The sequence below is a fragment of the Gamsiella multidivaricata genome, assembly GCF_025024155.1.
Source record: "Gamsiella multidivaricata strain RSA 2152 chromosome Unknown BC939scaffold_43, whole genome shotgun sequence".
Taxonomy (NCBI): Eukaryota; Fungi; Mortierellomycota; class Mortierellomycetes; order Mortierellales; family Mortierellaceae; genus Gamsiella; species Gamsiella multidivaricata.
The window spans coordinates 1-22,262 of NW_026251751.1; the positions used below are offsets into that span (position 1 = coordinate 1).

Consider the following 22,262-nt stretch of genomic DNA (forward strand, 5'->3'; position numbering starts at 1 on the left):
TGTCCCATGGCAACCAGAAGTGCGTATGCAACATCACGGGTCTTCTCGTTCACCTCCTTCGTAGCAACAACAACCTCGGACAAAATGGAGGGCACAAAGTACAGGTCTGTAGGTTCCAGGAGCGTGATCACCTGGCCAATCAACGACAGACGAGCGCGCTTGGCAGTCGCGGTGGCAGCGGCAGTAGTGTCGAGAATGTTGCGCATCAGCTCCTCCAAATTCGCCTTCAAGACGATGCGGCCAGTCTCCGTTTCGGCCATCGAATTGACAATCTTGTATGCCTTCTTCTGCAATGCAGCGTCGGCATCATTGGCAAACAGGGAGGCGACAGTCTGGTATAGGCCGACCATGCTTGGTCCATCGACATATGGCACCATGATATCGGCTAGATCCATGAGGTTATGCGACGCTGGAGGGGCCCCTCCTTGTTGAATAGGAGTCTGAACCGTCGTCAAGGCAGTGTTAAGCTGAGCCAAGACTGCCGAGAATGTCTGCTGCAGATCCTGAGGGGTCGAAATACTCAGGTACATCCTCATAACTTCCAGAAGATATCCACGGAACTGAGGCAGGGTCGCTTGGAAGATGTTGAAAAAGACCATGAGATAGGGTCGGGCGTACTGCTGTAAGAGTGCGATGTTGTTGGCAGCCTCGTCCTTGCTCATCAGGTATTTACGCTCCAAAACTACATCGCTTTCAGTACTGGCGATAATGGCCTGGTTGCGGACGACCAAGCTGGTCAAGGCTTGGCAAAGAACAGGTCGAAGATCAGGCACAGAGTAAAGGACATTGCTGAATCGCTCAGCGAGCTCCTTGTTGAAGGCGAGCTCCATATCGACGGGGAGGTCGCAAAATCCGCTGACAAGGCTCCAGACCTGACCAATCAGGGTCTCGTAGACCTTCTTCATCATCCCGTTCTCAGTGCACTCCTGCGCTTTCTGGTTGAGGCGGTCAGCCAGTGGGATCAGAGTTGAGGCGAAGTATTCGAGTTCGGTGTTGGTAACAGAGCTCTTGAGCAAAGGCAAGAGCCAGGCACGACCACGCTTGCGCTCCTCGGGGTTGTCAATATTCAGAGGCAGAGTATCCAGGAAGATGCGAGGCCCGACTGTGCCGATAGCGGTCGACAATACAATGTCCAGATGCGCCTTTTGTGTGAATGCGGGAGTGAACCGGAGTTCGTCGATGATGGGGAGGAACGAAACCAGCAAGGGGTTGGCAGCATGATTGAGACGCTCGAACAGGGTCTTAAGAATGTCCAGAATGCCCAACCATGAGCTCTGGAAGCGAATATCGAATCCTCCCTTGATAATCGTAGAGATGGTGTCAATCACGCTGCGCTTCTTCTTGCTTTCAGGCTGCTGTCCGCGATTCTTCTTCATATCCTGGACGGCAATGTCGATCATTTCATCCGTAATACAGTGGGTGATTAGCTGCTTGAGGCAGTCAACGGTCGAGTTGTGAACAGAAACAGGGTTGGACGACTCGAGATTAGGGAAAATGACCTTGAAGAGCTGGACAATTGGCACGGCGGCCTCCTGAGGGATCTGGGCACCATGACCTGCAGCCTTCATCTTCCCCTGTAGTCTAGCTGACTCGACGAATCCTGCGCGGACAACATCCAGCCACAAAGGCATCAATGTGGCATCATTGGCGCTGGGCTTCAGTTCCAACACTGCACTCATGACTTGAGTAATCTTCTCTAGCCTAGAGACAATTTGATCCATGGTCTCTACTGGAGTTTGGTTGGTTACATCTTCCTGATGAACGACTGCGGGGACATCGGGGGATTCTTTTGTCGAAAGCAGGGATTCAAAGACTTGGAAGGCAGATGATGTAAGGTATGGGTTATTGAGTTTTGGGAGATGGAGAAGGATATCACAGAGAGGAAGGAATTGCTATAGACCCATAGAGATAAAGTCAATATCACCATTAGAAATCCAAGAGATAAAAAATGAGAAGCAAAAGAATAAAAAAAAAACAGAAACGAGCGTGTTATTACCTCGACAGGCCAGGCCTTTCCGACCATGCGGACGAGTTGAAGCGTGTGCAAAATCATCTGAGTAGCGCTGTCCTTATCCTTAGATCCCGCCGCTCCAACGACGCCGTTACCCGACTCCTTGAGAAACTGCAGTGTGGTTTGGACAACGACCTTCATTCCAGGGTGGACAAGCATCATAAGCGGTGGGCGTGTGACGATGTTTCTGACAGCCTCTTGTGCACGCTTCCTTGGCTTAGGCCGCGAGTCGAGCGAGAGAACGAGCAGTGTCTGAAGGGCTTTCAAGGTTGTGGTTTGGTTCCATGTAGCAGTGTCCTGAGCAATCAAGAGGTGTTCCAAGCAGGTAATCAGTGAGCGCAGAGAAGGTGCGGTGGGTGGTGGTTGGAGCGCCATAATTGTCGTGAATACGCTCAAAGTTGCTGTGTATTGAGATCGGAGGACGCTGACCGGGACACTGCAAAAGTTCAAGGCGAGCCGCAGAAAAAAGAATACCACGATCAGTATCTAACACGCTCAGAGTACAACGACCGTAAGAGAGGCATGTCTGGTAGGCGCCCACAACACTTACTTTGGGAAAATAACAGCGAGGAGGTTGAGAATCGCTGCTCTCATTTCTTCAACTTCAGGGTCATCCTTTTGCTGGTCTAGAAGGGACATCTATCCCATTCGGCGAGTTACGTGATAAGATGAGTATTAGTAGCTTGCCCTGGAGCGGATAATGTAATATTCATGAAACATTTTTTTCGGGGTCCTTACCAATGTGGCAAAGTATGCAGTTGGTGTAATCTCTGCGCCTTGTTCCCTGAGCGTCTATTATGGTTGATTCATATAAGTCGTAGAGTATCAATATGACCTGTTCTTGGTGCATCGGATTCCGAATGATAGCCTGGTGTACCTCGCTCGTACCTCTTCAACAGCCAGTAGCGTAGTTGCATGCATCTGTTGGTTTGGCAGCTTAGACGATAGCTGCGTCCTGTAAAAGTGATAGAAGGAACGAAGAGTCAATGATTGTTGTCAGAACCAACACAGAGCGCGAAAGTGAGTGTGATAATCAAGGTAAACTTGCCTAATCTTTGCAAAGTGCTCATCCATCGTGCCGTCGCTGTGTATGTGAAGGGGGCACAGTAAAGAGAGGATGGGCGAGTTAGGGGTGAATGCGAGGGTGTAGAGGAATGAACCCAGCTGCAGTCAGAAGGAGCCTTTTTTTTTTTTTTTTTTTTTTTTTTTGTCATACCAGTTCATTGTTGTTTACAAAAAATAAAAACGCAGATAGCAGTCATCTACAGTCACACCATCCAATGAAACATCGCGAAATGCGTTCAAAACTGAGGGCGTGACCGGCCACAGCATGCCAAACGGCTCAACATGTGGTCGCAGAACTTTGAACGCATTTTTTGGACTCAATAACGTCCTACGCTAAGAACTCCAACTCCTTCCAAGACACGCACATGATAATTTTTCAAGGCATGAGTATGAGACTTTTGAGCAGCAGTGCTCGTTTGTCATGAAGCAAAAATGCGCTCAAAGCTCAATGGCTGAGTCCACGCAAACAACGGTGATAGATGTTGCACGTGAGAAAAAAGGAGTTTAGTCCACATTTGGATTAGACCAGGGGAGAAGGGAGAGAGACGAGATGAAAAACCATTCGACGTCGCGTCAAGGAAGGATCGATACTTTCACTGAAACGAAGATAAATAGTTGACACTAAAGAGTGGGCCTGAAAACTGGCCTGCTCACATCAACATCCGCCCTGTTTAGTAGTTCATTTCAGATTTGGTGAAGCACACTGCAGGTTCAAAACGTTTCAAATATTTCAGGTCTATACTTGATTAGAGGTTTTATCGCGTTGTGTTCTAAGATTGGACATAAAGCATTTCACTGTTTTTCGCGTCAAAGCACTTTTGCTGATCTATCCTTATATTCTGCACCTGTCTAGTCAACCGCTGTCTAGTCAACCGCTCTCGGACGTCTCATTGTGTCTTGTGTTGGCGGATGATTACCTCATGTCTAGCACCTGCCCAAGCTGTATCGCGAACGCACCAAACGCGCAGGCTCGGCGGTTGGCCAGCCCTTCTTTAGAACGTACGTATGCTTAGCAAGGGTACGAGCGGCGGATGGATAGAGGCAGCGTTGGCGCGCACAACTTCCCTCTGACCGAAAAACACTGAAGGGCCATCGCTAATTTAGAGTCACAAAAGTAATCGCGTACACATGGACCTTGCCTCAATTAAAATGGGAGAAATTGTATGGCGGCTAAAATTATACTTTACATGCTACATGTATGATAGACAACTCGGTTGACAATTGGACAGTGAAAAAGAAAAAGGAAAGAGAAGAGCTGAACAATATGAGGCGACTGAAAGTATATCCTCAAAGTACACGTCTGAAGAAATAAAAAATAACGAAAAATGTAATAGTAATATTCTTTTGTGATAGCAGCAGTACAACAGCCGACTACCAAAAGGCACAATATCCGACCCAGCACTGGCACAAGTTCTCGGTCGAGGTCGCCTGTCGTATCAATTTTTCGACTTGCGAAGGGACATCGAGCGTCTCTTCCGGATTAAAGTCTCGTCCTGTCAACTTGTTGGTCACTCTGTTCAGAATGGTCACCGCGCGCTCGTTCAACTGTTCCGGCTGCGCCTCCACTAGTTTTACGAACACAATGAACAAGAAGGTGTGTTAGTAAGAAGCTCTGTGGCAAATAACCTTACATTCAGTGGACGACTTACATTCGGAACTATCGCTGACAAGTTCTTGCTCACTTGGAAGCGGTCGCCTCAAGCTTCGAGCTTGATCTTTAGGGTACGATTCTTGAACCATGCTATTACGTCCTTGCGCCGTGGACGCCTCTGTAAGAAGAAGAAAAAAAGAAAAGAAAATGACACCGTTAGAGAAGGAGCATGTTGGTACGAATAGCAAAAATCGTTCAAAAAACACTTGCTACAAACGAATCAGTTGAGTTTACGTTGACGAGGACTGGGCTGCAAGATCCTCCAGTTGATAAGGGGGTCATGGACAAAGGCCTCCAGAACTGCCATAACGCTCTCCTTGTTCTCCCGCAGCACTCTCATTACATTCTCGCTGGTATTCCTGAAGCTACCCTCGATCCCGCTCACCTCCATCGCCTTGACCAACATCCTTGTCAGACGGAAGGGAATTCTCTCCGGGAACTGGGGCCGATGCATCGCGACTTCGAAGCAGTCTCCAAAGTCGATATGAACAATGTCTCCCGTGTTTCTGTCCATCATCATGTTGGATGGATGTCGATCTCCAAGACCCAAGATGTGTCCTACCATCGACATCACCGCCAAACTACGAGTGAAGTTCGTCCGTCTCTCGAACCAGACCTCAGAGTTCCGACTTTTGAGCCACAGAATCTTGTACAGATCATCTCCAGCGGTCTTGTCCAGCATATTCTCAAACACCTCCACCTTCTGCATAACCGTCAACGAGTCATAGCCCTTCTCAGGGGCCATCTGGGTCAAAAGCTGATGCTCGATGTAAAACGACAGCTTTCGGCTTTCGCGGTAATCCCTGATCAGATTGTGCAGTGTATCCGTTTCTGGGGCCCACCCAATAAGACCAGAATTAGGCGATAGTGGGATTACAGAGAACCGGATGATGCCGAGATGCCGCTTAAATGTTTCCGGATCTGCAGTCAACAACGTGTTGACTAGGCCGAACAACTGCATCACGCGCTCGTCCTGCCTTAGATCCTCATGTCCCTTCAGCAAAAAGGCGTATTCGCGGCCATCGCTACCACGCATCGCCAAACGTCGCGGCTTCTGCTTCGTGCTCATAACATCCAGGACTTGTACGAACGAAGAGATCTTGATGACGGGTTCGCCACTCTTGTACGTTCCTGGGATAGCAAGTTCCAGGTCCCTTGCATTTTGAAGCTGAGGGGACACATAGGGCATATCTAGCGTGCTCAATTTCGGCAGCTTCCTGATACGGCTCAAGACTCGAAGATAAATATCCCAGGCGTCGTTCAACTCGTTGACATCTCGCTTCTGACGGAATCGCGTGCAGCAATTATAAGCCTCTTTCAAGTCATCTCCAAATGCTTTCGCGAATGAAGCTTCATGTAATGTCTCTGGCCGCTATTGCAAAAAAAAAAAAAAAAGAAAAAAAAAGAAAAGAGAGAAGAGAAGAGAGAAAAAAAAAAAAGCGGAGTGCTGATTAGTTATTCACTTAGCATATGTGCGATCCATAGTTTACGATAACGACCGAAATATTCGAACACGCAAAGCGATACCTTCATAATCATCTTGTGAAGTGGATCCAAGACTGCAAGAATGGTGTCGATATTATTCTTGCCGCCCTGGTAATTCAAGGTCAAGGCCTCATCAAGCCCATCCTCCCACATCTCGTGCCACAAGATCGCGACACGAAGCAGCTCCTGACTGACCATCGAAGCCTGGTCGACCAAGACAGGGCTGTGCAACCGCATCTTCTCCATGATGGCTAGAGCCGCATTCTTTCTGAACACACTCGGTGATTTTGAGGCGACATTGAGAGAATAGACTAGCGCCTGCGGATGGGCTTTTCCGACGTCCGCCAATAGCTGATGGATCAACCGATGTACGTTCTGGCTCGGGGCATGGATGCGAGCGATCAGTTGTGGGATGACCTGCAGCCAGGTATCAATATTCACGGTGGGGAATCCTTTGGCGAGTGCTGCGCTGACATCTGGTCGATGGCCGTACTTGAACCAAAGCGTCAAGAGTCTGAGCGTATCTTGCAAAGAGTTTCCAGCAGACAGTGCGATGGATTTGAAGAAGCCAGTAACCGAGGGGATCACGTAGGATAGGGCTTGGTTGGCATTAGCGGGGCCGTTTCGCTCGTAGAATGAAATGACGTCAAAATTGGCCAGAGCCCAGGTGTGCCACGCCTTGTACCAGGTCTTGTCAAGGTTCTTTGCATGCGAATATGGCAGTAAGATGTAGTCGATCGATTCCTAAGAAAGACGCCAGGGAAAAAATGAGACGAATTAGTACAAGGTTTACACGGTGCTAATGGCCCGCTATCCTTATTAAACGAGATATGCTTACAGGAGTCCAGCCATATTGCAGTGCAAACTGCCACTCTCCTTGTTTCAGATAGCAACGCGCTAGCAAACGCGAATAGTCCTCATCCGACCCATGGGCTTGGTTGACACCGGTGAGTGCTGAGCCATTCGTCTCCGCCAGTCCCAAACCCAGGTCAGATGCCAGTCGGTCCGTGAACAGTCGAAGGCACTCCAGCGTTTGTTCCCGCACACCAGTCGCCCACATGTACTTCAGTTTCGCGTAAACAACTTGCGGCGGAGTAACCTGTATCATCTCTGTGAAACCCATATCTGCAGTCTTGCGCCCCACCAACGACACCATGGCCTGCTCTGCCAGTCGCAGACGACCTGACTTGCGGCACAAATTCATAAACTTAATCCTCAGCTCCATGTCCTCAGCAGGTGTCAAAGCCATTGCATGGACCTTGATCACTCTCTGCCAGATCTCGATATTTCGTTCACATCCAAGAATGCGCTTCATCCAAGTCTTGCGAATGGTTGCCTGACGATCGGGTTGGTGTTCATACCGCTTGTATGATATAATCTCCTCCAGCTCGGCCATCATCTGTACCCGGACGACAATGTTATATGCGCGGCTGTAACTCTCACTCACGAGGGCCGTCAATTCGGTATCCAACAGCGTGCGTGTGTTTTCGATCTGCTCCTCTGCCTTGTTAAACTGACCCCGGTGGAGTGCGAGGATGGCTTTGAAGAAGGCGCGATCCGCCGACTCGTCCTGGATGAACGATATGTATTCGTCCAACAGCTCCCATTGTCCCAAGCCCCAGGCAGCCGCCGCAACAAAGGGTGCCATACTACGTCTTAATTCGGATGGAGCACGGCCCCACGATTCCTGCGCCAGCAACGAGAGTGAGTCCCACTCCCCAAGGGCATGTAGACAGCGCATGCGCTTGAGTGTCAGTAGCAGATCATCTGGACTCTCCACCTGTTTCTTGTTATATGCCGCCAGCGCATCCTCCCACCTGTGAAGACGCTCATACCACGACTCCTTCAACTCGATGTCATGATGCCGTTGGGCATAGGTGAGGATCCCCGCTGCGGCGTCGGGTTGCTGAAGGCAGTTGTTGATGCTGATAAGGCTCTCAATACTGGCTGTTGAGTGATTTGTCATAAACTCTAGCTCATTGTAATGCAATGCCTTCGCGAAGGCGTGACAGCTGAAGGCATACTTCCCGAGAGTGCTGATTTCGATTGGAAGGGGTTTGTCGTCATGCTCCATGTACTCGGCCATGTTCAGCAGCGTCTGTCTGATCTCGGGTGAAATATTCTTGGCAACTAGAGCTGTCCTGATCGCTGCAGCGAATTCAGTCTATGTGTTTTAAAGTTGCTTGAAGGGTTAATGCAACGCAATCGGCATCTCGAGTAATGGATACAGATATCAGAGATATGCGAGGCTGCTTTACATACCTGAAACTGCTCGGTTAGCGAAGTCCAACATGACATGAAGGCTGAGTTGAAAAGTTCTCTGGCGAGAGGTTGGAACGAGTTGGCCATGTCTGCACAGGCTCGAAGAGAATGCGATGGCGTCTCCTTCAACATTTCCAAGGTCAGGCGACGAATCCAGTCGGCCCAATCCTCCTTAGTCGAACGAGATGTGGTGTCCCAGGCTCGTCGTAAAGCAACCGGGTTGACTGGCAGTGCCCTATTATCGGATAAAGCCTGCGGTACATCTGTGGCGACAACGTAGCGATCGTCTCCCATACCAGTTAGTTCTGATGGCGATGGAAGGGGCTCCCGGCTCATCAGTTTTGACACTACGAGGTTATAATTGTCGTGGTTGATACGTTCTCGAACCAGCACCTAGGGTTGACATAAACGTGGATGTGAGAAACGAGTATGTATTCGGAAATACTTCTTGTAACAGGTATTACAAATGGGAAACAAGGACTGACCTTGTTCACAAGCGGTACAAATCCAACATAGTCCTCCTTGAGCTGAACGACAAGCAAACACAGCACATCCATGGTAACAGTACGTAGCTCCTGTCCAGGCAGTGCCAAAATCCTTGCCAGCGGATGAATGATCCTGGATGCGTAGTCTGAAAAGTCGATCCTCCTTGAAAGGGCTCCGATCGTGCTGATGGCTGCTCTTCGGAGGTTTATAGGGGCATCGGTTCTCTCAAACGTCTTGACGAGAGCTGGAATGATCAAGTGCATATATTCCTCCACATTTGAGCCCAAACGGACAAATGCCTGCAGGACACGGAGTGAAGCACCATGTCTCTCTGACATGTCCGAATCCAGCACTGCCAGCATAGAGCGAAGGAGTTTGGGCATGTTCGCCTTAAATTCTCCATCGAGTGAAATGGCGACACTCTCTATTAGTCCGATGATCCGCTCTTGCAGGCGAGTATGGCTCCAGTTATCCTCAATAAGCTCGAAGAGGTCGGGTATATATGGCCGGATATGTAGTGTTACAATCTGAACGAGTACTCCCATCTTCTCAAAATAAAAGTCTAGGTTCTGCACATTCCCTGACTGCATGATGGAAAGATACACCGGCATGACCTATAGCATTAATTCAAGTATATAAATATTAGCCATTGGTTCCTATGCTGCATCTTGATTTGCGATCTTACAAAAATACATGCCGTTAACTCACCTGTGGCAGGAAAGGAACCATTTTGAGTTGAAGCGAGCTAAAGATGTTGAGGATCGCCTGTGTAGCAGGTTGATACTGCTGGCTCAAAGATGGGTCCTTCAAAATTTTAAGCAGCGCGTTGATTACAACCGTGGGGTAGTACTCATCTGAGGAGGGGTCTACGCCCGACATTAGAAGAGTGACGTCCGCGTTTTCCGATTTATCTGTCTGGTTTAAGTCGCCAGATTTTATGACCAATTGCTAGTGAACGCAAAAGCGATGTCAATTATTTGCTCTTCATCCATACATGGCCACACTTATCAGCTACACGATTAGTTGCATACCTTGTGTCGATATGGATCAAGAGCGCCGAGCACACCAATAAGCTTTACGGTCTCCTGGCGAATCCTAACAGATTGCTCGGTCTTGATGATGGACATTAAGATGTCCAAAAGAATGGGATAGTTCAAGTATGGATCAATCACATAGCCGGTGTTACTGGCTAGACGACCGAGGGCAGTCAGGGCGGCACTGCGTTTGATGGGGGAGCTTTGGTCCTGAAGAACTTCGATAAACATCGGCATGAGTCGATCCATGTATGGTAAGAGAGCCTCGCCGCCGACACGAGCAATTTCTCCTAGTGCCTGAAGGACGCTGGAGACAACGCCAGGACTACTGTCTTTGATGTTAGGCAGAAGCACCATTAAAATCGTGTCGATGTATGGCCTGACAAGATCTTCAGATGCCATCACCAGCAAAGTTAGGAGGCGTGCACTCTCCTCCTTGTTCCGCACTATTCCAGAGTACTCGATCTCAGTCAAAAGCTGGATGAGAATCTTCCTGAGAGGCGGTATGACATAGGCAGGATTGAAAGCAGTAATGCGTCCCAGGATGGTGATAGCGAGCTCTCGAATAACAAAGGTCTCGTCGTTCAGGGCAATGAAAAGCGAGCGCACATTTTCTGCCTTGGCGAGGTGGCGATCGAAGCGTTCGTCCAGTGAGGTTAAGATGGCTTGACGTATCGTCGCATCTGGGTCTGCTATTCCAACCAGCAGTAGTTTCTCGAGGACCTCGTTCACCACCTGAACGGCATGAGCACTTATCTGGAAGATGATGGGATCACGGGCGAACAAATGGCAACAGGTCTGAGCAGCGGCGCGACGGATTCCTGCGTTCTCGTCGTCTAGGTATATGATACAGGAATCCCGTACAAACTCGTTCAGCATGTGTCCTGAAAAGTTGAACGAATCCAATGTCTTGAGTGCGAGAATGACGGTTTCCACATTTGGTAGATCTTGAAAGTAGGAGCTGATGCGATTGTGAATATTCTTCTTGGGTTGAGGTGCCCCTGGCGCCCTGTATAGTTTTCCGCTGAGGATCAAGGAAATCATGTTGAGAAGGCGCTCTATAAGATAAGCAGTTATGATTTAGCAATGTTATCATTTCCTCGTATTCGCTCAGTCGCAACCGTCATGTGTAATGCAGCATACCTTGTATCCCCGGTAACGAATGGGGGATATAGGTCGACAGATCCGTCAGAGATTGGCACATAGGTTCGCTGAGCCCTGTAGCTAGCATTAAATCCAATAGCTCCCCAAGATGATACTGCAATGCCTGGCCAACAGATCGAGCTAACATGCTGATGCAGCTGAAAATCGGTGCATCTGTTGTTGCTCGAGTTTTACTACCGTATTTTAGTTAAGGTTTTTGTGTTAAAGTTCGTCAGCATATCAAACAGCAAGGTCAAAGTATACTTCATGGGTATTGGCAGTCGATACCTTTTTATCCGCAGCCCGTCTTTGATGCATTGCATGATGCCAATAAGGTAGTCCTCCATGTCCTGCTTTGCAATGAGCGCCAGCTTTCCAATGGCCACAAACGCCATAGATCTCTCCATATCGTTAGCGGTCTTTCGGTCCTTTTCGAACTGGAGCTGGGCAAGAAGATGATGCATAGCCCTATATAGATAGTGCTTAATGAAGTCTACTGGATCATACGCCGCTAGCACAGACAAGAGCTCCATGACCGTCCTCCTGATAAGGCTGTCCTTGTATTCTTTAAGCCCCATAACTGTTTCGCATGTAGCAGTAAATCGCTCGTAGATGAACTAGAGTCGCCAGTGGTAAAAAAAAAAAAGGTATGTGGGTCAGCGAACTGGATTCAGCCGTTCATTGCTCATCGTCAGATAGCCATGAAAGCAGAAGCAAAGCTCGCACCATGTTCGCGTGAAGAGTCAACTCCCTGAATATCAGCAACGATCCGTGAATGCTTTCCGGGGACGCTATCCGCAATCCTCTCGTCGCTTCTTGATGGATCCTGCTGTACCAACTAGTGTTTTGTTGGTTTTGTGAGCTGGCACGATCTGAAATGAGCACCAAAACAGCGCTCAGGGTATCTGCTGCCGCCTCTCGAATGGCTTGCTGCACATAATGGCGAGAAAGAGGAAATAACACAGTCAGATCAGACATTCACTCAAAACGTACCGCTGTAAATCAACATGTGTCCCCTTACCTTGTGCTCGCGCATTGCTCCCCAAAGGTTGTTCAGGATGGTCTCGACATATGGATAGACAATGACATTGGCATGTCGCGCCAGTTCTGCAAGCACTAGCACACTTGCATGGCGACGTGCCTCTTGCCTATCTCCTAGTTTCATGATACATATGGGTGTAGAGTGACCATATGTTAGCTACGAGATCTGAGTCCTTTGCCCTGCTGTGAAATACGGCGAATGATTGATCCGCACCTGCTAGCCATTCGATTGCCCTTGTCAGCTCGAATTCGACGAAATCAGCGGTGAACGGTCCTCCTTGCTGCGCCAGCTTTCCTGTAGCGTTTTTACAAAGGCGGATAAATACATCAGTCATAGGACATTGCCGCTTCTGACACCAACAAAGAACAGGGACGAGCATCAAGCCTTTCTTTTCCTATTCGTACCCAATGCCCTAGCTGCCACAGTCATTGTTGGAACATCCGATGGAAACAGTTGCCGTAGATAGTTGGCGAAGCGGGTCTCTTGAGCCGTGTTGTCCTCATCCTCGATTCCAATCAAATTGTCTATCGATAGGGTGCAACCAATTTTCATGCGCGTGAGATGAAGCAGTCTGTTTAGCATCGACTGAACACGAGGTCGACGATATGTCGCGTTCGCTTACCGATAATAAGGGCTCCACATAGCTTGTCATCGTTGTCAATGCTCCCCACTAGCGTCCTGATGATTCCATTGATCTCCTGATAGAACTTGGTCAAGTCTTCTCCTGAAAGTTCTCTGGAAGTGAGTGTGACCTACGGGGTCATACGAAATAACAAGGCAAATTGTCTTTAGCAACCAGCAAAGAAACAGTGCCATCTTTCCATATAATAAATAAAGGCTGAAGAAAGCGCCAGACAGCATGCCAGGATATTCCTGAGTCCAACATACGTAGTTCCTCAAGTTCTGGGTGCTTAGGTTCCTAGCTTTTTCCCTGTGAAGACTAAGTTTGAGAAAGAGTAGTTGGGTCTAACGAGTTAGGACTGTCTACAGATGGCCAAGAAACTTGATAAAAAAACCAAGTTGTTCCCACCTTGCTTTGAGATCACTGGTCAAGCGGGAGAGGGTTATGGGCGATGCAGAGGCCATGGTCTTTTTACATAGGGCTGCACAGAATCAGCCCTTTTCTTAAAAGACGCCTCGGAGTGTGAATAAGTGAATGGTAGTGTGATAGCGACTGTTCCTGACTGCAGGGGTTGCGTCAACGGTCGAACGGTCTGTTGACGAAGGGAGGGAAGATGCAGGTGGTGCAGCGTTTGAATGTGGTCGTGGTCGTGTTTTCGATGCTGCTGGTTCCTGAGAAGGGAATTGAGAGGAAGAGGGGGAAAGAGAGTTGGATTCTTCAGAATGCCGGGTCCAGTGCGAGATCAAATAGTGACTAACGAAAGCAAGATTGGGGACAAGTAAGCGACCCCCATCCGGCCAAAGTTCCTGGGGTCTCCTCTGACTCTTTTTGCAGCTCTCTTCATACTTGGCCATGGTCCTTACAGCAGACGTCTTTGCCATTTGATTGGATATGAGTCACGTGTGCACGGGACTGCATTTTTTTTCGCGTTGCCCCAATCAACCCACTCGTTTCCAACCAGACCTTTCAAAACTAGGCAGCCCAGCTACAAGTGTTCCTAGGTTGAGTAGGATTTATACGATGGATGAAAGCGATATATACGGCATCGTTTTTGAAGAAACCACTGTCCCCTCAAGACACTTGGGTATGGTTGCTATATACAGCGCGCGTGAGAGACGCTTACGGAGTCGCTCTTTGACGCGTCAGTTTATGGCAAACCTGCTTATTTTGTCAGCATGGTGTTCTCATGAGGAATGACAGCGCGTGAGGATGCATCACAGATCATTAAAGCTACAGGTCCCGGCTGATCGTGTAGACTATACCTCGGATCTTCAGCCAGCAAGCTGGCCCTTTCTGCTACGCGCGCTTGCTCTAGGATTTTTTGTCCCCGACGGATATTTCAAAAACCTAAAATTATATCTGTTGCACGAGTTAAAAGTTGCTTAGTCCTTCAGGTTGCCCGTTCCGCCCGTGCCGTGCCGTGCCAATAAAATAAAATTGTCGACAGAGGAACTCAGTCAGGCAGCGGATGTACTGGCCCCACTGCATCCATCACATGAAAGGAATAGGAAACAAGAGAAAATCCGCTGGGGAGGGGCAATGTCCGCCATGCAGGGAAGATGTATATAACGAAGACCCTTTCCGCCTCCACGTCCACCTTCTTCCTTTTTCACCCACATTCCGCCTCTGTCGTTGATAACTGCAGCCATATACCCTTTCATCATCCCCTGCTACTTTTCTTCAACTCTTCACAGCTGAATTTTGCTTGCGTGCTTTTTTTTTTTTTTTTTTTTGCGGGCAAGAAAATAATTCTCTTTCTCCACACTCCTTCATACGCCGTCAAAGCACTATACGCATGTCTACGCCGAAAGATATCTTTGATCTCGAGAAACAATCGCACCAGCTTGTCGATCACCCCATCCACTGTCTATCCCAACAACAGCAGCAACAACAACAGTTACAGCAACAACAACTACAACAGCAACAGCAGCAGCAGCAACAGCAGCAGCAGCAACTGTCGCCACAGCAGCAGCATCAGCTCCCGCTCCATGCACACCTCGAACCAGAGGACGTCAGGGTCTCACCGTTCCAGATGAACCTCAACATGGCCCCACCCCTGCACGCGGTCCTTCAGCCGACCAATCCACCCCCAAACCCCGGTCCTTTTGGTCTTTGTGCCTTTGCATTGACAGCCTTCTGTATGGGTCTCTACAACATGCATACGGGCGTCGATCCCCATGCTCCTGGCAATTTTATCACTGGAACTGCCATGTTCTATGGTGGATTTGGGCAGGTAATAACTACACGCTGCGGAATAGAAACATGATAAGGGAAAAGATTACCCTTATACCCACCACTCGCACTCCTCTTGTTCTAAATGCCTTCATCATTGCACACACAAACGCCCTATCGCTGTAAACTCATTGGTGGTCTTGGTCTTTAACAACAAAGTAAGACTTGCAGTCCCGCCTGGACCCAACCACGACAATACACACATGCAGCCCATTTGTTGTGCAGGCCATCGACTGATTGGTTCCCCTTCGTTTCGCAAAACAACCCTTTCCAAAAATTATTTACGATGTCCGCCACTGCATCCTCCTCGCGTTCTCCGAACATTCCAATGCTCATAGTTCCCCGCATTTATTTGCATGGGTGCAAAAACCAACCGTTATGGCACTCATACGCACACAGGCAATAGCCTATTGCTTCCGGCGCCCCGTCTTACGCAAATCAGCCATCCCCTCTCCCCGCACCCTGGCGTTTTTCAACCTTGCCCTTCATTTTTATTCCATCGTGCATTTGTTTGGGCTGCACAGCAGGAAGCGCACTCGTAGACAGGTTGCGACAATTTCCCTAGTATCTCTACGCGTCTTTCAATCAACACTATTTCCTGACACTTCTTTATCTCCATTTACTTTCCAAAGGTCATTGCGGGCTTGCTCGAATTCCGCAACGGCAATACGTTCAGCGGAACAACCTTCTGTTCTTATGGTACCGTATATCCTTCAACGCGTCTTCTTCAAACCAGCCATAGGTTCTTATTCTTCTTCATCCGCACTAACAGACCAATCTCACAAATGGGGGGCTTCCCTTAAACATCTCTCCTTCATTTGCAGGTCTGTACTGGGTCTCGTACGCAACGCTGCTCATCCCTTCATTTGGCGTTGCGGCCGCATATGAAGACTATCCAGAGGACTACATGACCGCCGTTGGGATCTACTTGCTCGGCTGGACCATTTTCACATTCTTGATGTGGACCCTCACCTGGCGCTCGAATCTGGCCTCGACTGCCTTGTTCTTCTGCTTGGGCATGACCTATCTCTTCAGCGCCATCTCGAGTCTTGCACATCTCCAACCTGGCAATGTGGTCCAGAAAGTAGGAGGTGGCATGGGCTTGATTACCTCCGGCATCGCCTGGTACAGCGCTATGGCTGATCTGAGTAATTCGCAGAACTCGTATTATACCCTACCCCTGGGACAATTGGGTCGTCGTTGAAAAGAATACCTCAGCATAGATATCTTTCCTTATAATTACATACCATCCAGCTTTTTTCACCATCTCATTTGCTTATACATTCTGCTTGCATCAACCGACCTGGAAAATAAATTGTTGATCTTGCAAATACTCTAAAAAAATCTATGTGGCTATGCTTTACTTTAGTCTATATTTGCTGAAATGGGGATTCCACTAGTTATATTTATAAAAGTATGTTTTCAAGCTGGCGAGCTGACCCTTCTCCTGCTCTGACTACCCACCTTTCTCCGACGCTTTCCTTCGAGATACAGCATCGATTCCGCATACGTCCTGGGCATGATCCTAGGCGTGCCCTTGGCCGGGTCCCTGAACGTGAACCAGAACGTGTTCGTGGTTTCTCGGCTCTTCTTGTTGACGTCCAACACGTCGGCCTTGACCATCACCTGGAATGAGTGGCGATCTCCTCCCTCCGCATACACAATTTGCGAATCCAGCGCCAGGAATGTTCCAATAGGCACCGGCTTGCGGAACGAGATCTCGTCCAATGCGAGGAACGTTGGGCGGGATGAGATAAACGACGACGCATTGCAGAACGCCAGCTCGTATGCCAAACGCATCAAGTAACCACCAAAAATCTAACATGCGATGAGTGGATGAAAAAAAAGGTATAGGTCAGTAAGATCGCTTTGAGGTGCAAACGCGCCTTATTGTTGTCCATATTACCTTGTCGTGGATGTTGCGATCCTGGGGCTGCATGATATGGATGGCACTCATTTTCGTATCAGACATCCACTCGACATCATCAGGCTTCTTGGTCTTGGACTGTGGGTCGTCGTACTGCGAGTACTCCAGATACAGGTCATGGATCAAGAAGCGCTCCTCCTGTGTCGGAGGTCGCTTGGTCAAGGCAGAGTCGGTCGCGACGCGTTTCTTGGCCTTGTGGTCTGTTAAAACATGTCAAGCATACACTGTTAATCAAGGGGTGCTACTCATGGACTTCAAAGGCTCATTTATAAAATGACAAGATGGATGTTGCTGCTGCTGATGCGTACCATCTCCCATCTGGAACAGTTTCTTTTCGGTGTCGTTTTTAAGGAACATGGGATTGACTTGGGCAGCCTTGCCGGTGAGAGCATCTCTGGCAACCATGGTGAATCTTGCGACCAAGATGGTATCGCCATGTTGTCCTGGCTGATCTGGCGACATCTCCTCCACTTTCATGAAAACTATAGCGTAATTCAAATAAAAGACAGCGTCAATAACTCAATCGGAAACAAAGATGTTTTCAAAAGCATTGTAATTCGCTGTTGACTTTCTTATCGACGTACTCTCCATGGAGCTGTATCCAACGTAGGTGACATGTCCAGAGAGACGCAGATCGCAGATACCCAAAGGCTTCAGCAGATCAATTCTATCCACTGAGGCCGTGACGATAGTCAGGGGCGTGCTATCGGGCTTGCCATCATCCGCGTGCTTGTAACCAATGGCGCCCGCCAGGGCATCCAAGTCCTCCATAATCTTTCCATGTCTATCGAGATACGAATGAAAATCAACTTAGTCTAATAAGATGCAATGATAACAATAATTTTTTGAAGGGCGATCCTCTTCTGTCGCTCAAAAAAAAAATAATATTATGACTCCGATGCAGTTCGTGGGCGTGAACCGATTCATTTTCTGTCACCTCTTCAACAATGTTCTGTTCTTCTTCACACGGTACCTCAATGTTCCGCCGACGTTGATGTACTCCTCCAGAAGAGCCTTATCGGTTCGGAAGGGGAGAATAATTTCTGTGTAAGAATCCTGCATGGTCTTCAGGAGCAGATCGCGTTTCTGGTACTTCTTCTCTGGCTCAGGAAACGCGGCATTATTGACCACATGTCCGCCAGGCGATCCGTGTTCGCTGGCCAGCTTGTCGATCCATGACGTGACCGGGCGCACAGTAAAGACTTTGCCATGAGGCAGAGCCGGGTTCGTTGAGGCTGCAAACGATGTAGGACATATTACACAAAAATAGGCATGGGGCGGGATTGATTAAACAAAAAGAAACGCATAGCACTTCATTTTACAACATTATCGATAGCCTGTCTGTTCCCTTCAGTCCCATGTTATTTGTCCAGTAGCAATCAAGAACGAAAACGATGCGAGGACTCCATTTTTGGAATCCGCGGTGAGGTTAAAGTGAATGAATGGTCAAAAGTGCTGTTTGTTTATAGGACATGGGGACCAGCTGGATGGTTACAGAAGCGCCTCCCGCGTGCAAATGCATAAAGAGATCCATCATCAAACAGGAAATATAGGAGGTACATAAAGATCAACGACGACCGTTGGCACCGGAAGGCTTAAATTCGCAATTGATGTGCAAGGCATGTTCTTTACCTGAGGTGGCGATGACCCTGCCAGAAGAGTTGCTACCAAGTTTGTCGAGGAGCTCGCTCCTGTTCTTTTCAATTGCCTCCTTTGGGTAGGCCGAAGATTTTGAACTGGGTGCATGTGTAACAGGCCCGATCTCTGGGGTGATCGGAGACTGACCGGTACGGCTGGAGCCCGAAAAGAAGTTCCACTTCTTTGTGTTAAAGGCACGCTGCACCATCATAGGGCTTGCCAAGCGTCCAATGGATCGCTGTGAGCGAGAAGCATACATTCGAAAGGTAGGTACGTGGTGCAAGGCGCGTGGGAGGAGGATATACAGAAATTGACACTGAGGGAACAAATCAGTTCTGTCAAGCAGTGCGGGAATGAGAACGAGAGAATGAGAATGAGGAGTGGAGTGAGAGGAGAGAGGTGAATGGGAATGAATGAATGAATGAATGAATGAAAAGAAGAGAGAGAGATCTTTGACTGGACAGCTAGAAAAGCGCTTAGGGAGGCCGATCCTCTTCGCGCCATCTATATACAGATATCCCTTGGATGTAACACGCCCACAAGTACGCCGATCCAACCACGCAGCTCGCCCGCGCTCATTTTTCGGGCGACAACTATTGCTGCACAGAGCATTTCCGTTTCCGTTGACCTATCCGTCGTGTCTCATCCGCCACTGTCCGCCTGAGGATGCTGCTCGGGGACTTTGTCCTTTGGATCGGGATAGTGTCGGAAAGCAAGCGTAGTTCGCTGCAGAAAACAGTTATACCTTATCGAGCACGTGTACTTCTATTAATCGAGGATGCAATCTAATTGAAAGTGGTGTTCTTTATCTCCTTTCGAGCTGTAGGCCATGCTCTCAAACGAGCTTCTACTGCTAACCAAGTAAGTTTTGCACGAAGAAAGAGAAATGGCAGCCTGGGCGGGTGTCATTATTGGTATTATTATTGGTATTAATATTAATACGGACACGAAGCTTACATTACACGTTTTTTATGGGCCGGGATCAAGGAACATCAACTTTCTTCGTGAACAAGGACTACCTGGTACCAAAAACGACAACAGCACTTCTGTTGGATTGTCTCCCAAGTGCTGCTATTGCCCTTACTGATCGAGGATCCAATGTAGCGTGTATTCTCCTTCTCCAAATGATAGCGGCGATCGCGATAATGCTATACTAATCACCGCTGCATGAAAGAGCCCGAGGATCGCTCTATGGCCACACGTCACACAGTTAATGTACAAATGTACATTGCTTTGCAAACTCATCATCATCTTACACATCTTCTCCGCAACGACTCTCTTCAACCACATCTTTGTGAACGAATCCCCCTTCGCGATACAAATAACTACCAAAGAATAAAACAAAGCACCATGACGCGCGGTATCCAACTTGGCTTGGCTGCGTTCATCGCCTTGTCCTCGGCAGTGGCCATGGTCGACGCCCACGATCACGGACACGAACACCCAATACCGACCAACCTCGCGCGCCATAAGCACAAGACTGTTCAAGGCACGGAGCCCCCTGTTTTCAAGGTATTGTTTCTTCATCTTGCTACTACTGCGTTACACGACTTTAATGATATTGCTATGTTGGATCCCATGCTAGCTATTATGCGACTGCCGATCTGTGTTAATAGCAAACATCCTTTTTCATTGTTCCCCAATTGGATAGGCAACAAGCATCAAAGGTCCATTTCTCGAGCAGTTTGTGCATGAAGGAGGCTCCTACCAATGGTTGCCAAGCAATGCGACAAGGGAGCCTGCCGGCGAAGGAGAGATCTTTAGCTACGTAGGCCAGTGGGCTTTTGAAGAGCCACATGTGTATGCGGGGACGAAGAATGACCTCGGTCTTATCGCCAAGACCCCCGCTGCCCATCACGCTATCTCTGCATCCATCCCTGAGGCAATTGACAACAAGGATAACACGCTCGTGGTGCAGTAAGTCGATCGATACATGTTGTATGCCCCAACTTCCTCCCACGGGACAATGTAGAGATCAGTGGACAATCTCCAAGCTGGCGATCTTATCCTCATACTTTATCAACTCGTGCTGTCTAGGTACGAGGTCAAGGCGCAGAATGGAATGGTCTGCGGCGGTGCATACATGAAGCTCCTGACCGAGTCGCCTGAGGGTATTAAGTTCAAGGAATTCTCAAATGAAACGCCCTACACAATCATGTTTGGACCCGACAAGTGCGGCACCACGGACAAGATCCATTTTATCTTCCGCCATAAGAACCCCATTACTGGAAAGTATGAGGAGAAGCACCTTCGTTCAGCACCCTCTTCGGGACTGAACGAACTCACCACATTGTACACGCTGATTGTCAAGTAAGTGAAGTTTGTTCATACGCATGAAGAATGTCGTAAGGGTACAGGAAATTATCCTTATGCTGACTCGAATCGCCTGGCTCTGCTCTCGTGGTTTACGCTAATCAATAGACCAGATCAGACGTTTGAGATCAAGGTCAATGGCGATTCGGTGACCACCGGATCTCTTCTCAACAGCTTCCAGCCTGAGGTCAACCCACCCAAGGAGATTGATGATCCCACGGATAGCAAGCCAGCTGACTGGGTCGAAGAGGCCAAGGTCCCGGATCCTACCGCAACAAAACCCGAGGACTGGGACGAAAATGCTCCCCCTACGATTCCCGATGAGAACGCTACCAAACCGGATGACTGGCTTGAGGACGAAGAGGCCGAGATCCCGGACCCTGAAGCAGTCAAGCCCGAGGATTGGGATGATGAGGAAGATGGTGACTGGATTCCAACGACTGTACCCAACCCCAAATGTCAGGACCACGGATGCGGCAAGTGGACTCGCCCCAATATTCCCAACCCAGCTTATAAAGGCAAGTGGTCAACCCCATTGATCGACAACCCAGCATACAAGGGTGTCTGGGCTCCACGCAAGATCCCCAACCCAGAGTTCTTTGAGGATCTGCATCCATCGAACTTTGAAAAAATTGGTGCTGTGGGCTTTGAGATCTGGACGATGCAGGACGATGTCCTGTTCGACAACATCTATATCGGTCACTCTGTGGAGGATGCGGCGGCCCTGGCGGCCGAGACATTCGAGATCAAGTACCCCTGGGAGAAAAAACTGTATGAGCTTGCCAACCCCAAGCCGGACCCACTTTCTGAGGATGGTGCCTTGAACTTTAAGGAAGACCCTGTGGGGTTCGTGCTTCAGCATTTGCGAGAGTTCATTGTTCTGGCGCGTGAGGACCCTATGGGCGCGATCAATGCTCGTCCCTTGGTAGTCTCAGCATTGGCGGCTGTTGTGGGTGTTTCATTCGGACTGATGTTGATCATCATAGGTCTCTTGAGCCCCTCGATCCCTGCTGTTACCAAAGAAACAGCATTCGCGAAGAAGACTGACAAGGAGGGAGAGAGCTCTACGGCTGCCACTGAAGAGCCGGAGGGATCTGCCCTCCGAAAAAGAACCGTCGTTCCCAGCGATGAGAACTAGATCGCTTTGCTACAGCTTGCCATTCTCTGCTTCTTTGCTTATTGCTGCAATTGCTTCACAATAAAAAAAAAAAAAAAAAAAAAAAAAAAAGAGGGCACGAAAACGATCTGAACCCTTATCTCATGTCCACATCCTCTGTCTCTTTTCGGCGAATTTCTGACCGAACGACACACACTCCAGAGGCATTAGATGCAGGTAGAAAGACGAAAGTGC

The 22,262-nt window shown here is 48.7% G+C and overlaps 5 protein-coding genes across 5 annotated transcripts; 2 read left to right on the forward strand and 3 right to left on the reverse strand.

The window, feature by feature from the left end:
* Nucleotides 1-2,968, reverse strand: BC939DRAFT_387935 (NUC173 domain-containing protein; the record flags this gene model as incomplete). The annotated part of the gene is made up of 6 exons (XM_051551853.1): nt 1-1,352; nt 1,386-1,694; nt 1,764-1,892; nt 1,997-2,447; nt 2,562-2,650; nt 2,900-2,968. Coding segments are annotated over 6 exons (2,399 nt in total), but the record flags the coding sequence as incomplete, so codon positions are not given.
* A 1,184-nt stretch (nt 2,969-4,152) lies between these two features.
* On the reverse strand, nt 4,153-13,478 carry BC939DRAFT_200887 (atypical/PIKK/FRAP protein kinase). Its single transcript, XM_051550614.1, has 18 exons — nt 13,210-13,478; nt 13,068-13,119; nt 12,802-12,931; nt 12,584-12,703; nt 12,393-12,473; nt 12,159-12,292; nt 11,864-12,067; nt 11,426-11,754; nt 11,138-11,331; nt 9,992-11,052; nt 9,669-9,908; nt 8,960-9,574; nt 8,475-8,867; nt 7,051-8,376; nt 6,255-6,956; nt 4,962-6,099; nt 4,726-4,845; nt 4,153-4,641 (listed from the first exon to the last, which is right to left on the reverse strand). Exons 1-18 carry the CDS (start codon nt 13,263-13,265, stop codon nt 4,448-4,450), a joined length of 7,089 nt encoding a protein of 2,362 aa, XP_051410955.1. The 5' UTR covers nt 13,266-13,478; the 3' UTR covers nt 4,153-4,447.
* Nucleotides 13,479-14,762: 1,284 nt separating this feature from the next.
* Nucleotides 14,763-16,359, forward strand: BC939DRAFT_455055 (GPR1/FUN34/yaaH family-domain-containing protein). The gene is made up of 3 exons (XM_051556144.1): nt 14,763-15,034; nt 15,666-15,732; nt 15,858-16,359. The coding sequence occupies exons 1-3, from the start codon at nt 14,834-14,836 to the stop codon at nt 16,235-16,237; spliced, it is 648 nt and encodes a 215-aa protein (XP_051410956.1). The 5' UTR covers nt 14,763-14,833; the 3' UTR covers nt 16,238-16,359.
* On the reverse strand, nt 16,349-19,087 carry BC939DRAFT_455057 (HotDog domain-containing protein). The gene is made up of 6 exons (XM_051556145.1): nt 18,593-19,087; nt 17,934-18,195; nt 17,545-17,744; nt 17,269-17,442; nt 16,940-17,160; nt 16,349-16,851 (listed from the first exon to the last, which is right to left on the reverse strand). Exons 1-6 carry the CDS (start codon nt 18,855-18,857, stop codon nt 16,456-16,458), a joined length of 1,518 nt encoding a protein of 505 aa, XP_051410957.1. The 5' UTR covers nt 18,858-19,087; the 3' UTR covers nt 16,349-16,455.
* A 758-nt stretch (nt 19,088-19,845) lies between these two features.
* Nucleotides 19,846-22,108, forward strand: BC939DRAFT_455064 (calnexin). Its single transcript, XM_051556146.1, has 4 exons — nt 19,846-20,110; nt 20,250-20,515; nt 20,636-20,908; nt 21,020-22,108. Exons 1-4 carry the CDS (start codon nt 19,949-19,951, stop codon nt 22,047-22,049), a joined length of 1,731 nt encoding a protein of 576 aa, XP_051410958.1. The 5' UTR covers nt 19,846-19,948; the 3' UTR covers nt 22,050-22,108.
* Nucleotides 22,109-22,262: the final 154 nt, after the last annotated feature.

What these genes read in the sequence shown, in the direction of transcription:
- BC939DRAFT_455064 (XM_051556146.1), top strand. Translation starts at nt 19,949, where the DNA reads ATGACGCGCGGTATCCAACTTGGCTTGGCTGCGTTCATCGCCTTGTCC. An exon ending in GATAACACGCTCGTGGTGCA is followed by an intron (nt 20,516 to 20,635) that starts GTAAGTCGATCG and finishes CGTGCTGTCTAG; the next exon opens with GTACGAGGTCAAGGCGCAGA. An exon ending in TTGTACACGCTGATTGTCAA is followed by an intron (nt 20,909 to 21,019) that starts GTAAGTGAAGTT and finishes GCTAATCAATAG; the next exon opens with ACCAGATCAGACGTTTGAGA.
- BC939DRAFT_455055 (XM_051556144.1), top strand. Translation starts at nt 14,834, where the DNA reads ATGAACCTCAACATGGCCCCACCCCTGCACGCGGTCCTTCAGCCGACC. An exon ending in TCTATGGTGGATTTGGGCAG is followed by an intron (nt 15,035 to 15,665) that starts GTAATAACTACA and finishes TACTTTCCAAAG; the next exon opens with GTCATTGCGGGCTTGCTCGA. An exon ending in AACAACCTTCTGTTCTTATG is followed by an intron (nt 15,733 to 15,857) that starts GTACCGTATATC and finishes CTTCATTTGCAG; the next exon opens with GTCTGTACTGGGTCTCGTAC.
- BC939DRAFT_200887 (XM_051550614.1), bottom strand. Translation starts at nt 13,265, where the DNA reads ATGGCCTCTGCATCGCCCATAACCCTCTCCCGCTTGACCAGTGATCTC. An exon ending in TGTGGCAGCTAGGGCATTGG is followed by an intron (nt 12,474 to 12,583) that starts GTACGAATAGGA and finishes AAAACGCTACAG; the next exon opens with GAAAGCTGGCGCAGCAAGGA. An exon ending in TTGATCCATATCGACACAAG is followed by an intron (nt 9,909 to 9,991) that starts GTATGCAACTAA and finishes TGCGTTCACTAG; the next exon opens with CAATTGGTCATAAAATCTGG.
- BC939DRAFT_455057 (XM_051556145.1), bottom strand. Translation starts at nt 18,857, where the DNA reads ATGTATGCTTCTCGCTCACAGCGATCCATTGGACGCTTGGCAAGCCCT. An exon ending in TGGATACAGCTCCATGGAGA is followed by an intron (nt 17,443 to 17,544) that starts GTACGTCGATAA and finishes ATTACGCTATAG; the next exon opens with TTTTCATGAAAGTGGAGGAG. An exon ending in ATCGCAACATCCACGACAAG is followed by an intron (nt 16,852 to 16,939) that starts GTAATATGGACA and finishes ATCGCATGTTAG; the next exon opens with ATTTTTGGTGGTTACTTGAT.